Here is a 13,568-nt window from a genome sequence, read left to right on the forward strand (position 1 = left end):
TCCAGTATTCTCTCAGGATTCTAGACTCGGGGCCCATAGAAAATAGCTGTCTGTTCCTGCATGAGAGAGATTTCTGGAGAGATAAACCCTGTTACTCTGGCTGTATGTAAAACACTCACTAGTGGTGGTTTGCCAACACAATATTGTTACGCCTAGGGACTTCAGTGCTAGCAATGGTGGGCATTTAAGTGTCTTAGAACTTTTTATTTTGTTTATTCTTTAACTTTTTTGTTACAGTCAAGTCTTTACCCCCCTCCTGGTCTGCCGTCTGACTCTTATTCATCCCATACCTACCTCATACTCCCTCCCCCACCCCTTCCGCACTTGGCCTCCCCACTCCCTGAGGCCTCAAGTCTCTATAGGGTTAGGTGCATCTTCTCTCACTAGACCCGGCAGTTGGAGGCCTTATATCAGCTCATATGCACTGCCTGGTTGGTAGCTCAGTGAGAGATCTCGGGTCTAGGTGAGTTGAGACTGCAGGTCTTCCTACAGGGTCTCCCTCCTCCTCAGCTTCTTCCAGCTTTTCCCTAATTCACCCACAGGGGTTCCCAGCTTCTGTCCATTGGTTGGGAATAAATATCTGTAATTGACTCTTTTGGCCACTTGTTGGGCCTTTTAGAGGACAGTCATGCTAGGCTCCTGTCTGTAAACACACCATAGCATTAGAAATAATGTCAGGCCTTGGGGCCTCCTCTTGAGCTGGATCCCACTTTGGACCTGTCACTGGGCCTCCTTTCCCCAGGGTTCTTCTCCATTTTTGTCCCTACGTTTCTTTCATACAGGAACAATTCTGGGTCAGAGTTTTTGACTATGATGACAACCCCATCCCTCCATTTGATGCCCTGTCTTTTTACTGGAGGTGGGCTCTACAGGTTTCCTCTCCCCACTGTAGAGCATTTCATCTAAGTCTCTCACCTCCCAGGTCTCTGGTACATTCATTCTAGAAGGTCTTCCACCTCCTGCCTCCCAAGGATGCCTGTTTTCATTCTTTCTGTTGGCCCTCGGGGAGAATAGAGAACTTTTTAACTAAGCTACCCAATCAGGGCTTCTCTGCACTAAGACCATGGTGATGAGTTTCTATATGGGTTGTCCCTGGCTAACCTTTTGTCCTCTTAGACCATTTGTTATCTGTCATTAAATGGATGCCACAATTCGGCTATTTAGCCTAGTTTACTTAAAATGTGAGACAGAGCTGGGCGTGGTTGGGCCTGCCTTTAATCCTATCACTTAGAAGACAGGTGGATCTCTGAGTTTGAGTCTACCCTGGGCCATCCAGAGTTACTGAGTAAGACATGGTCTCAAAGAAAAAAAGAAAAGAAAGAGAGAATAAAGGGAGGGAGGAAGGGTGAAAGAAAAAAATGTAAGGCAAACTGTTGTTTAGCCAGGTATAAAGAGTACTTGCCTTCCTCGGTAGAAAGCAGTATTTTAGTGAGGAGTCCCACACGGTTTGCACACCATGACCCAATTACACACTCGAGGTTAGAGCTCTGCAAGTTTTGTTTCAGATCTTATTAAAATAAGCAACAAACAGTCTTACTTCTAAAAGAGTAATCTTCAATCTGATTGTTCTTTAGTGCTTCCTTTAAGGACATTAGGGTCCGACACAGGGAGTGACAAGATGTGATGTGTTTTCCTGAGGTGTTTAAGTTTCTTTTTCAGGTGGCTATCATCCAGTGAAAATTGGAGACCTCTTCAATGGTCGATATCATGTCATTAGGAAGCTAGGATGGGGGCACTTTTCTACCGTCTGGCTGTGCTGGGATATGCAGTAAGTGTTCTTTTCCTTATGTGCTCTTGACTTGTGCTTGGCTGTGCATCTGCTGTCTTGGGGTTTTACTGCTGTAAAGAGACACCATGATCAAGGCAACTTTTTATAAAGGACAGCATTTAATTGGGACTGACTTACAGGTTCAGGGTTCAGTCCACCATCATCATGGTAGGAGTGTGGCAGCGTGCAGGCAGGCAGAGCGCACGAGGAGGAGCTGAGAGCTTTACTTCTTAATCTGAAGGCAGCCAGGAGCAGACCCTCTTTTCTAAACTGGGCAGAGGTTGAACATAGGGTCTCAAAGCCCACCCCCACAGTGACATACTTCCTCCAACAAGGCCACACCTACTGCAGCATTGCTACACTCCTAATTGTACCACTCTCTGGGCCAAGCAGATACAAACCACCACATCTGCTTTTAAGATAACGTAGCCAAGGGTCGTGCTACCTGGTGGCATGTTAGGTGCTGCTTAGCACAGGCCCCTGTAGCCAACTAGATTGGTCACCCTCACCCTACTCTTACATGCCTTTGCTTATATTGTTAAAAAATGGTAATTGAAGTTTCTTTGTGAGCTAGTTTTTCTAAATTTACATCAGAGTGTTACTTTTTTATTAGTTAATTCAAATAAGAAAAAAAATCAGATACAAATTGAAAATGGATAGGTCTTTCAACTCAATGTTCTTTGACATTATTTAAAAGCCACAGTGACCCAAAGCAGGAAGCATCATTATTGCTCATCACATATATTCATGTGTAGTTGTGTGTTTGTATGTGCGTGTACATGAACATACATAAACAAATATTATAAAGGAATACCTTTTCCTTAGTGCTGTGTTAGACGGCAGTTTTCTTGTCTACTTTAGAATTGAAACAATAAACATAAAAGACATTGTCTGACCCATGAACACTATTTGTGGTGCCCAAACTTGAAAAATGTGATTTTAATTAAATGTTATTATTGTATATATGTTTGCATGCTGTATGTGTGGGTGTGTAATGGTGCATTTGCCACAGCATGAGGATGACTTTGTGGAATGGCTATTTAAAGGGAGAGCTTGCTGAAAGCTTTGATTTCTTGGCTACTAATTGGCAATCACTTGTCAGACTGCTGATGTAAGTGACTGTACTTTTTTCTATCTAAAGAGGGAAGAGATTTGTTGCAATGAAAGTTGTAAAAAGCGCCCAGCATTATACAGAGACAGCCTTGGATGAAATTAAATTGCTCAAATGTGTAAGTAATCAACAAATAATGAATAATATAAAAAATTAAATGGCTAACTACTGCACATCCTTTACTCTGCGATCTCTGAACACGTTTCTTCCTTTTACTTTTTTAAAAAGTGTTTTTTTTTTTCAGGTGCCTGTAAACTTGTAATTGTTGCCATACTATCTGCATAGGGGCTGCAGAGTCATTGTAAAGTTAGTACATATGCACAGCTCCTACTTTGATTAGCTGGACATTTTTCTGGATGATACTAAATTAAAGTTTAAATCTAGGTTTTTTTTTTTTTTAACTTTTCATTGATTCATTGTGAATTTCATCTAATAATCCCCAATTCTGCTTATCTTCCAATTCCTCATATCCACCCTCCGCCACCTTCCCCCTCAAAAGAAAATAAAAATAAAAACAAAACAAAACAAACAGAATCTCTTGGAAGCTGTAGTGTAGTTTGGAGATTTCACAGGCTCAGCACAGTGACTGTTGGTCTGGTTTGAGGCCTCTGGCTTCAGCTACAGGATCGTAAGTGCTCGTAGCGCCACTAGGATATCCTTGTGATGCCCTGTGCCTGAAGATCCTTCCTGTGCTTCAGCTCCAGTTTCCAGATGGGGTAGATGCTGGGGTGGGCCAGCTCAAAGTCCTGGATCTGGGCCTGGGTGGTCGCTGTTGGTCAGCCTGCTGGCTTTCTATACACACACCACCAGGGTGAGGTCTGCCCCAGCTAGTCCACCAAGTATTGCAGCCTGCAAGGGCCAGAGGGGTGGGTATGGCTCATGTATACCTTCACAGGCAGGGCCCTCTCCACTGTGATGTTGCTCAAGCAAGACATAGGGCCCACTTTCCTGAGCACTCCAGCCAATGAGGAACAGGACCAGTTCTCCCGACAAATCACCTTGTTGATTGGTATAATGAAAAAAAAGCTCCATTTTTAAAAATTTACTTTTAATTGTGTGTGTGTGCGCGCATGCGTACACTTTTGGAGAAGCGAGTCATTGGCTCCTCTAGAGCTGTAGTCACAGGCTGCTCAGCTGTGACATGGGCGGTGGCAATTGAACTCAAGTCTTCTGGAAAAGCAGTACACGTTCTTACTGCTGAGTCATCTCCCCAGCATCAACCATGGTTTCAAACTTGAGTGGTGATTGGATGAGAAGATGCGCACGGGTCCCAGCACTGAGGGAGGGAGCACAGGGGCTCCTGAGCTTCAGGCCAGCTGGGGCTGATACTAGCATCTCTTTTGATTTGGGAAAACCAAAAATGCAAATCAGTATTTTGTCTTTTGTTTTTATATAGGTTCGAGAAAGTGACCCCAGTGACCCCAACAAAGACATGGTAGTCCAGCTAATCGATGACTTCAAGATCTCAGGCATGAATGGGATACGTATCCTTTACTGTGTGATCTCTGAAGTATAGCAGTTATTTGATGTCATGGTGGTGGTTGGGGGAGGGGCGTCACTAAAAAAACAGTGTTATTTCAGGTGCCTGTAAATGTTTAACTGCTGTAGTCTTCTCTCTGTACAAGGTCTCTAGGGTCACTGTAAAGTTTATGAATTAAGTTCCTCTCTTTGATTTTTTTTTTAAAACTTATTTGGATATATTAGTATCTTAGAAACATCAAAAAATGCTAGCTTAATTTGGCGTGGAGTTAACTGTTACTTTTTTGGGGTTAGTAGTCATTAACTCAAAATGAGAGTTTTTGTCATGTTTTCATATGTGTATCTAATGTACTGAGATTGTATTTGTTCTCCAGTTACTGTCCTCATTCCTTGTTCTCCTGGTAACTGTCCGCTTGTTTGTTTGCTTACTTGCATAATCTTAACTTGGTTTTTAATACCATTGATGTCTAAAAAGCAGCTGTAGCTGATTTGCAATAGTAGATGGAAAAGTGTTCTGACACTATTTCTTTATAGCCCCATGACTCAGTGAGTGTTAGTGCGTGTGAACAGATAAGGTGTTCTGCTTCATTGGGGTTTTGTTATTCTTTTTCTTGGAGCAGACCCAACCTTTTTTGTCATATTTGTTAACCTTCTTAAACTTTAGAAACCTTAATGACAAGGTATGAAAATATGATAAAATCTCTTATGATAGAAGTCTTAACTTTGGGGCTGGAGAGAGAACTTAGTGGTCAAATGCACTGACTGCTTTCCAGAGGTCCTGAGTTCAATTCCCAGTAACCACATGGTGGCTCACATCCATCTGTAATGGGGATCCAATACCCTGTTCTGGTATGTTTAAAGACAGTTACAATGTATTCATATACATTAAATAAATACATCTTAAAAAAAAAAAAAAACAAAAAGCCCTCAGCTTAAGCCTAAGAATGACATACAGTACCTGTATGTCCTCTGTCATATCATGATCTTTTAGATGAAAAGGTTTTTGTTTTTTTGGGTTTTTTTTCCCTCCTAGGTCTTTGTTTTCCTCCTAGAAATTATCAGCCCACCATGTTGTTTCATGCCTGTAGTCTCTACAACTCTGGATGTTGAGATAGAAGGAGAAAGGGTTCACAGTCAGCTTCGCTAAGTAGCAAGTTTGAGGCTAGCCTGGGCTACATGAGATCTTGTCTCAACAAGCTGAACCAAAACAAGTAAGCAGCTTAGCCAGCAATACTAGGAAGTCTAAAAACCTGCTGACATTGTATCAGCATTTGCTTCAAGATAGCGTCTGGTTTGCAATAACTTCATTCTCCCAGTTAGGCAGGCAGATAGGTGGTACAGTAGTCCATTCATTGTGTGTTAAACTTGTGAAGCTCTTTTATCCCCCTCCCCCACTCTCATTCACTCTCTCCAGTGGCTCTTTTCACTATTAAGTAAAATGGGAAGAAGCTATTATAGTTTGGATACCTCAATACTTTGAGGTGCTTTGGGATTCATTTTGGAAATCCTAGGATTTGGCCCAGTATCTGCCACTAACTTTAGGTTTGAATTTTGTTTTTTGTAATAAGATTGGGATGTAAGCTGTTGTCTTTGCAGCCCAGAGTATGTAAGATAGTTCACAGAGCAAAAACATTTTCAATTTTTTCATTAAAATATATTAATAATATTGTATGTTAGTCCACCCTTCTGTGATACTCACACCAACTGAAGCCTCTAGTCATGAACCAGATGTTTGAAAGTTTCAAAACTGTTTAGAAATCCCCTTGTGACTGTCATTAATATGTGGCCTATTTGTTGACTATTTCCAGTGGTTTTCAGTCTTCCTAATGCTGTAGCCCTTAATACAGTTCTTCATGCTGTGGTGACATAACATTATTTTGTTGCTACTTCATAACTGTACCTTTGCTACTATTATAAGTCACAATGTAGATGTCTGATACAGAACCTGAAAGGGGTCGAAACCCACAGGTTGAAAACCGCTGACTCAGTGGGTCAGTGATTGGACTAGGGCGGCTCCTCCTCTTCCTCTTCTTTCTTGTTTTTATTTATTTATTTTGAGACAGTATTTCTCTGTGTAGTCCTGGCTATCTAGAACTTACTATGTAGACCAGGCTGGCCTCAGACTGCCTTCCAAGGCAGTTTGGGATTAAAGGCATGTGCCACCATATCTGAGTAGGGCTCAACAGCTAAGATAACTGACTGCTTGTCCAGAGGACCCACGTTTGATTTCTAGCGCTCATATTTCCAAGCACAGCCTTCTGTACCTTGTAATTCCCAGTGTACCTTCTGTTGCCGCTCTCTGGCCTCTGTGGACACCAAGCATGCATATCTCATAGGTACATACATGCAGGCAAAACACTCTGTGTGTGTGTTTGTATAAATCATAAAAAAATGCTAAAAAAATACCATTAAAAACAACCCACTGACAGCCTAGTCTAATTGAATCAGTGGGCTCCAGGGTCTGACCAGTACCTTGTCTTAAAAACTAAGGTGGAGCCAGGCATAGTGGCTCATGCCTTCAACCCCACAGCACTTGAGGTAGAGGCATGTGTATCTCTGAGTTTGAGGCCAGCCTATTCCACATAGTGAAGACTTGCCTAAAAAGCAAATTAATTAATTAATTAATCAATCAACTGCCCACAGAACTAGACCAAATATAGTGTGGTGGGGCTTTTCTGATAGTTTCATTCTGCTACTGAGGAAGAAAAACTTGGGCAGCACACCTTTCTGATTTAGGCCTTTTGTTTTAAGAAATCATCGCTTCTTCCATAGAATACCACTCCACTGTATGTATGGGTCACATTTTCTCCATCAGCTCATCCAGTGGGAAACGCGTCAACTACTTTTCTGTCCTGAGTGCTCTAGGCAGTTCTACAGTGAGCGTGGATCTATTACAGTGATGTTCCCATAATTACATCTTTACCCCAAATCTACCAGTAGTATACTGAAATATTGATTAATTAATTAATAGATTTTCATTGAGACAGTGTCTCATATAAGTCCATGTTGGTCTTGAACTCACTGTGTAGCTGAGGATAATCTTAACCTTCTGATTCTCTGTCTATCACCCTCCAAGTACTGTGTTACAGGGTATCCCATGGTGTTTTGATGAACAATACTGATGGAAAAGAAAGGTTATTGATACATCTTTAGTATGTTTTACAATATTGTTTTATAATGTACATAATCAAGTAGACATTTATTTGGGCAATAAAATCTTTTCAAGTTCCTAGTTAGTCCATCCTATGGAATAAAACCCTCCTGTGTGAGTTCATTCTTTTCCCCTTTCCCTGGGTAGAGCTCACGGGAGAGCCTGGCACATCGTGGGTCTGAGTCATGGGTTGGCCTTTGGCAGCTAGGACACATGTTCCATTTCTCTTTCGGCAGTGGGTCTAGATATATATTTCCTGAGGTGGTTTGCTGTACACATTGTATAATGCATAGTATGTGATTGTTCTTAGTGGAAAAAGTCAAATCTTGTATATTCAGGTGATAAACAAGTGATCACCTTGAAGGTATTAATATGGTATTTTATTAGGAAATCAATGTTTTACAAATGATACAATGAAGATGCTTCAGAAAATGCATTCTCAGATGTGCCTTAACCACACCCCAGATGTCTGCATGGTCTTTGAGGTTCTTGGTCACCATCTCCTAAAATGGATCATCAAGTCCAGCTATCAAGGCCTCCCAGTTCGCTGTGTGAAGAGTATCATTCGACAGGTGAGACAGATAGAAACCCACTGCCTGGAAAGTACAGTCCTATCTCTAGTAGCCAGTTTGGTTGCTTTTCAACATGTATTTTAGTTTATAGTGAAGGAATTAATAAGCAAAAGAAAGCAGAATGAACATCTGCTGTAACCTTCTTTGGCATATCAGACTTTTAAAAGATGAATAATGTATATTCATACATTAACAATAATAACCAGAAATTGTTGCATTCAGTATATTTACTTGAAAACATCCACTTAGTTCTTGGGAACTTAGAGAAAGAACAATTTATTAGGTAGTTTGTTTGTTTGACTATTTGAAGTACCACAGATAGAATAAGCTAAGGGGGAGCAGCTCCTGAGGACCTAGTCAAAGTGCAGTGAGTATGGCTAACAACTGCCTTATATACTCTGATATATGTGTGTGTGTGTGTGTGTGTGTGTGTGTGTGTGTGTGTGTGTGTGTGTTTGTGTTTATAAATAAAATGAGACCTGATCCTCATCTCCATTTAAGAAAACAATTTGACTCAATGGATATCATATGAGATTGGACTTTGATTATCTTACCAACTTAGACCCTTTATCAGGGGAGTGGTTTAGACAAGATGTTCTGATAAATACTTGTAGGATGAAAGTGTGTATAAATAGACGACACTTCCACCTAGCATTGCTCACCAGGGTTAGAGTTTGTCATTGGTATATTAAGCCTACACACTACTTGTGGCCTGTACTGCCCAATTTAAGAAAGTCAGAGATGTAGATTATCTGTTATGATATTGTGGGTTAGCATGGTTAATGCTGGGGTTATCAGTGAGGTTGCTTAGTTTAGTTTGTGTGAGAAAGATAGTGACTTCAGAAAGGAACCTTCCGTACCAGTGCAGAAAGTTTATGAGTCTGCAACTGCACATGATGGTGCTTTTAAGCCCATTGTATAAAGTGTATATATTTTAACCGTGTGCAGTGAAAGCATCCCAGATTGTGTGTAATCACCTCCTCACACTGATCTCTTGTAGAGAATTAGACAGATCTCTGGTGCTGGTAGTGGCTGTAGGGGGAGAGGCTGTGGGGGGAGTGGTTGTGAGGGTAAGGGTAATGTTGTTTTGGGTTTTTTGCTTGTTGTTTGCTTGCTTGCTTGAGTCTTTAGATATACTCTTAAGCCACCATTTTATTAGGATTATGGTGTGAATAATAGCAGTGCTGTCCTTATTAGATGACTGTGAAGATGAACATCCTGCTGCTAGTGTTGCTGGGACCTAGGCATAGTTTTAAGTACTTGGCATTCTTTAGTCCTCTAAAACCTTTTACAACTCTATAAAATATAGTTTGTCTCTTCTTGCTTTCATTGCATTGGAAACAGGAGTATTGAGCTTAGTGATTTATTCTGAGTTGGGAAGTAAATAGAAAATAGTGACCCGTGCTCAAGCCATGACTCAGTGGTTAAGAGTTGCTCCACACTCTCCCAGAGGATCTTAGTTCAGTTCCCAGCACCCACACGGGGTGGGCTCATAGCTGCCTGTAACTCCAGCCTCAGGGGTTCTGACACCACTGGGACCCGAACACACACATGAAATATACTCATATACATAATTATAGGAGCAAGAAGAGACACCTGAACAGTCTAGTTTGTTTTTTGAGATGAAGTGGTATGAGCCTATAATCCCAGCAGACACAGGAGGATCAAGGTTCCAGGCCTGCCTGAGCAGCCAAGTGAGATTGTCCGGAACTGAAGAGCTAGAGTTCGGGGAGGAGTTCTTACTAGGGCCTTTCCAAGCCCACTCTGTGGAGAGGTGGTTTCTGTTCAGCACCCTTGACACTGACTCATCCACATGTACTGTTGTGACTGCTTCAGGGCTCTTGCTGTTCAGGTTCGCACTAGTAGCTCTCATTTTACAGGTGTGGACTCTGATATTCTGATTTAACCCTTTTTGGCACAGTGCTGTGATTCTGTGCTAATTTATATTCTCTTCAGATATTGGGTTCTCAGCTCCAGACTCCTAGAAGTGTCTCTGTTTCTGGAGGAATTGGTCTTGTTTCCACCCCTGCTCTGTCCATCTTCACTTGGAGCATGGCCATCCATTCTCTCTGAGCTGTACAGCACTAAGGCGGCTTCTCTCACTGACAAGAATTCCCCAGACTTCTCCATGGAGACCTTCGTAGTCACTTTGTAGGATTGGTTCTCTTGTTCTTCTGAAGGAGACAAAGCCTTATGCTTAAGATTGTCTGGTAGGAAGTTTTCTGGGCCCATGGAAGGGAAGTCCTCTGGTGTTTTCCTGCATTTGCACAAGTAATCAATATCTAAATTAGGGCCATTGCAGGGTGCCAGTTCTTCTGGCTGCCTGCTGGGGTTCCCACAGTGTCTCATTAGTTTGATACTAGTGAAGAGTCAGGCAAAGGCCCAGCTTCTGGTGTCATATATTCAGGTATGAGAAGAATAAAGTCTCCCAGTTGCCCTCAGGATTAGAACATAGTATGGAAAATTATCCCCATTCTGTTTCTCATTGCATTTTACAGCTCTGGGAAAGCTTAGTTCACAAACAGTGAGTAGGACCAAAGACAGCTCTCTTGAGTTTCCACAGTTCTCTGGATTTAATCTCCCTTTCACCTCAAGGCCACAGGACCTATTTCCAGCAAATCCTGGTGGGAAGGAGCAGGTCTGTTTGTGGGTGGTCAGAAGGGCACCTTATTGAGCAGCTTGACCGAATGCCCTGATTACAGGGCAGTGAGACAAGGCTGACATTTTTATTTAGCATGGCTGTCCTGCATAAATGTCTCTTAAGATTGCTGCTCATCTGTGTTACTTGGGGGCACTTTGTCACTTTAACTTTACTGTTTAAGAACAGCAGTATTATTTGTGAAAATGAGGTCAGCTTTCCTAATCACAGCTGAAGCTTTTCTTCAAGCATCTGTAGTTTAAAAACATGAAACTAAAAAAAAAAAGTGAAAAGTCCAAGTGGTACCGCCAAGATGCCCCATAAAAGCGATCGGTTCTTCTGTGTTGGGGACTAGGAAACGGGGCCCAGGGCAGCTCTGCCTCAGGTCAGTGCTCTCACTTGCCTTGAGCTTCGTGTGCTGGGCCTTGTTTTCGTCTTCTAGGTTGTTTTCAGTTCTTATATATGTACCAGCTTAATGGATATGAGTCTAGCTTTTATAGATAAATATTCAAATAGAAGTCTCCGTCTGAAGAGATAGATAAAGCCTGTGCAAAGGTGAGGACCTGTGTCTGATCCCCACGCCCACACAAAGAGCCAAGCATGGTGATGCCCCACTGTAATCTCTGTGACTGGATAGACAGAGGCCCCGGGACTTGCTTACCAGCCAGCCTAGCTTAATTGGTGAGCTCAAGTCCCAGTGAGAGACCAAGTCTCAAAATGCAAAAGGTGGATTAAATGGCTTCTGAGGATAGAGTCCTGAGGTTGACTCTAAGTCCCATACCCATATATAAACACATGTACATACCTGTTTGTTCCTGTGCATGCATGCAGACCTCTAAATACTCACTACCCCTAAAACATAAAGAAGTGGGAGTTTATTAAGCACCTTCTCTGATAACACAGTGGTAAATATTTGAGTAACAGGATAGGTCCCAGGGTTGAGTTTTTTCATTGCCCTGTTCCGTACATCTTTAGTGGCATCTCTAGTACATCTGTAGAAATATCAGGGGGCAAGTTATATTGGTTGCATTTTAAATTTAGTCCTTGATAATTTTATATATGTATACTTTTATATTGTATTTCCATCATATTTACCTCCCAGTGCTCATGCCTTAAAACAACAACAGCAACAAAATCCTACTGAGTTTAATTAGGGTTGTATGTATGTGTATAGGTGTGGAGTGATTTAATGGGCACTTAGCAACTTACCAATGACTTTGTCCCTGAAGAGGAATTACTTCCCTCCCCCAGTAGCTACCCCACTGGGGATTGGACTTTCATGCCTATTTCTTCGCTTACTGGCATGTTGTGGGGGTGCGGGCACAACTGAGTTTGTGAAGCTAGGTAGAGCCCCAGTTGTTGTGAGGTCAGAAATCCAGAAGGCAGTGTTGCACAGTCCTCCTCCCTGTATTCCAGCCTGTAAGTTCCTTCTGTTCTCCTTCCTTAGTGTGCCCTGAGCTTGGGAAGGTGGGGTGGGGCTGGTTATGGTTGCCCTGCTTGAAGACAGAGCATTCCGCAGTCACTTATTTTCAGCACTTAAACCAGTTGTGAGCCTATATACCATACTGCCTATATACCATACTACCTATACACTATACTGCCTATACACTATACTGCCTATATACCACACTGCCTATACACTATACTGTCTATGTACTATACTGCCTATATACCATACTACCTATACACTACTACCTATATACCATACTACCTAAACATTATACTGCCTATACACTATACTGCCTATACACTATACTGCCTATATACCATACTACCTATACATTATATACAATACTGCCTATACACTGCACTGGTTAGAAAGGCCTCATGCACCCTTCTGGCTCTAGCAGGCCCCATGATGCTAGGGATAATGGGGAAGACAAATGAGAGCTAGTTATCCGTGCACATGTTGTACGTCCTTCACTGGTAGCTCCTGGTACTCTCGCACCCCTTGCCATTTCTGCTGTTCTGCCCTAGGCAGCTTGCTTTGGCTGCCCTGGTGTTCCTTGTCTGCTTTGCATTTCTCAGTTAATTTGCCCACGTTGTCCCAGTGGTGGGGCCTTGTGCTAGTCCAGCCATTGTCACCTCATCAAGGTGCAAGCTGGCATCACCTTAATAGATTCTCCTGAGAATGGGCACATCTTTGCCAGTGGAAACTAATGTTAATCCATTTCCAAGGTGTGTCAAACCTGTTCTTACCTGCAAAGCCTCCCACACAGTCAGGCCTTTTACCTGGAAGGTTGCGGTGCAGAGGTAACAGGCATGAAAAGGTGATCGGACGAAAATTTAAGAAAGCAAGATATTGATATGTTTACGTTAGGTTAATATTTGATAGAAATTAGAGTGGGAGACATCTTAATTTGTTGTTGTTTTAAGACTCTTGTTCAAATCTGAAACTCCATTGGCTTACACAGTGGAGCCTGATCTGTGAAATGTCAGGATTGGACACAGGCCTGTCGGATAAGTGCAAGTTTCACTCTGTATATGTAAAGAGAGAGTGCTCTTTCTTACTGTGCCTCCTGTAGTTTTATCCAGTTTGAGTGCAGTGGGTCCCTTTTCCATCCTTCATATATGTGTGTGGGATGCATAGGTGTATGTATGAATTGTGTGTGTTTGTTTGTGTGCATGTGTGTACTCATGCACATATGCAGGTGGGCTCACAGGCATATGGAGGCCTGAAGTTGATAATCAGAAATCACCCTGCCATTCTTTGACCATAATTCATTGAGTCAAGATTTCTCAGATAATATTTTTATGTAAAAATTATGTTAAAATCTGAAAAAAAAAGTACTGACAAAAAATGTATAATTTTAAGCAAAAAATGTTTAAAATCTGTACATTTATCCTTG

General features: G+C 41.9%; 1 protein-coding gene across 5 annotated transcripts in view; it reads left to right on the forward strand.

The window, feature by feature from the left end:
• SRPK2 (SRSF protein kinase 2) overlaps positions 1-13,568 on the forward strand; it is a 152,276-nt gene that overhangs the window by 110,600 nt on the left and 28,108 nt on the right. For all 5 annotated transcript variants that reach the window (XM_080936553.1, XM_080936554.1, XM_080936556.1 and 2 more), the window contains 4 exons: positions 1,660-1,768; positions 2,910-2,997; positions 4,276-4,363; positions 7,975-8,081. In XM_080936553.1, coding sequence (XP_080792679.1) covers positions 1,660-1,768; positions 2,910-2,997; positions 4,276-4,363; positions 7,975-8,081 — 392 coding nt within the window. The remainder of the gene's footprint in view (positions 1-1,659; positions 1,769-2,909; positions 2,998-4,275; positions 4,364-7,974; positions 8,082-13,568) is intronic.

This window comes from Micromys minutus (genome assembly GCF_963924665.1).
Source record: "Micromys minutus genome assembly, chromosome: 23".
Taxonomy (NCBI): Eukaryota; Metazoa; Chordata; class Mammalia; order Rodentia; family Muridae; genus Micromys; species Micromys minutus.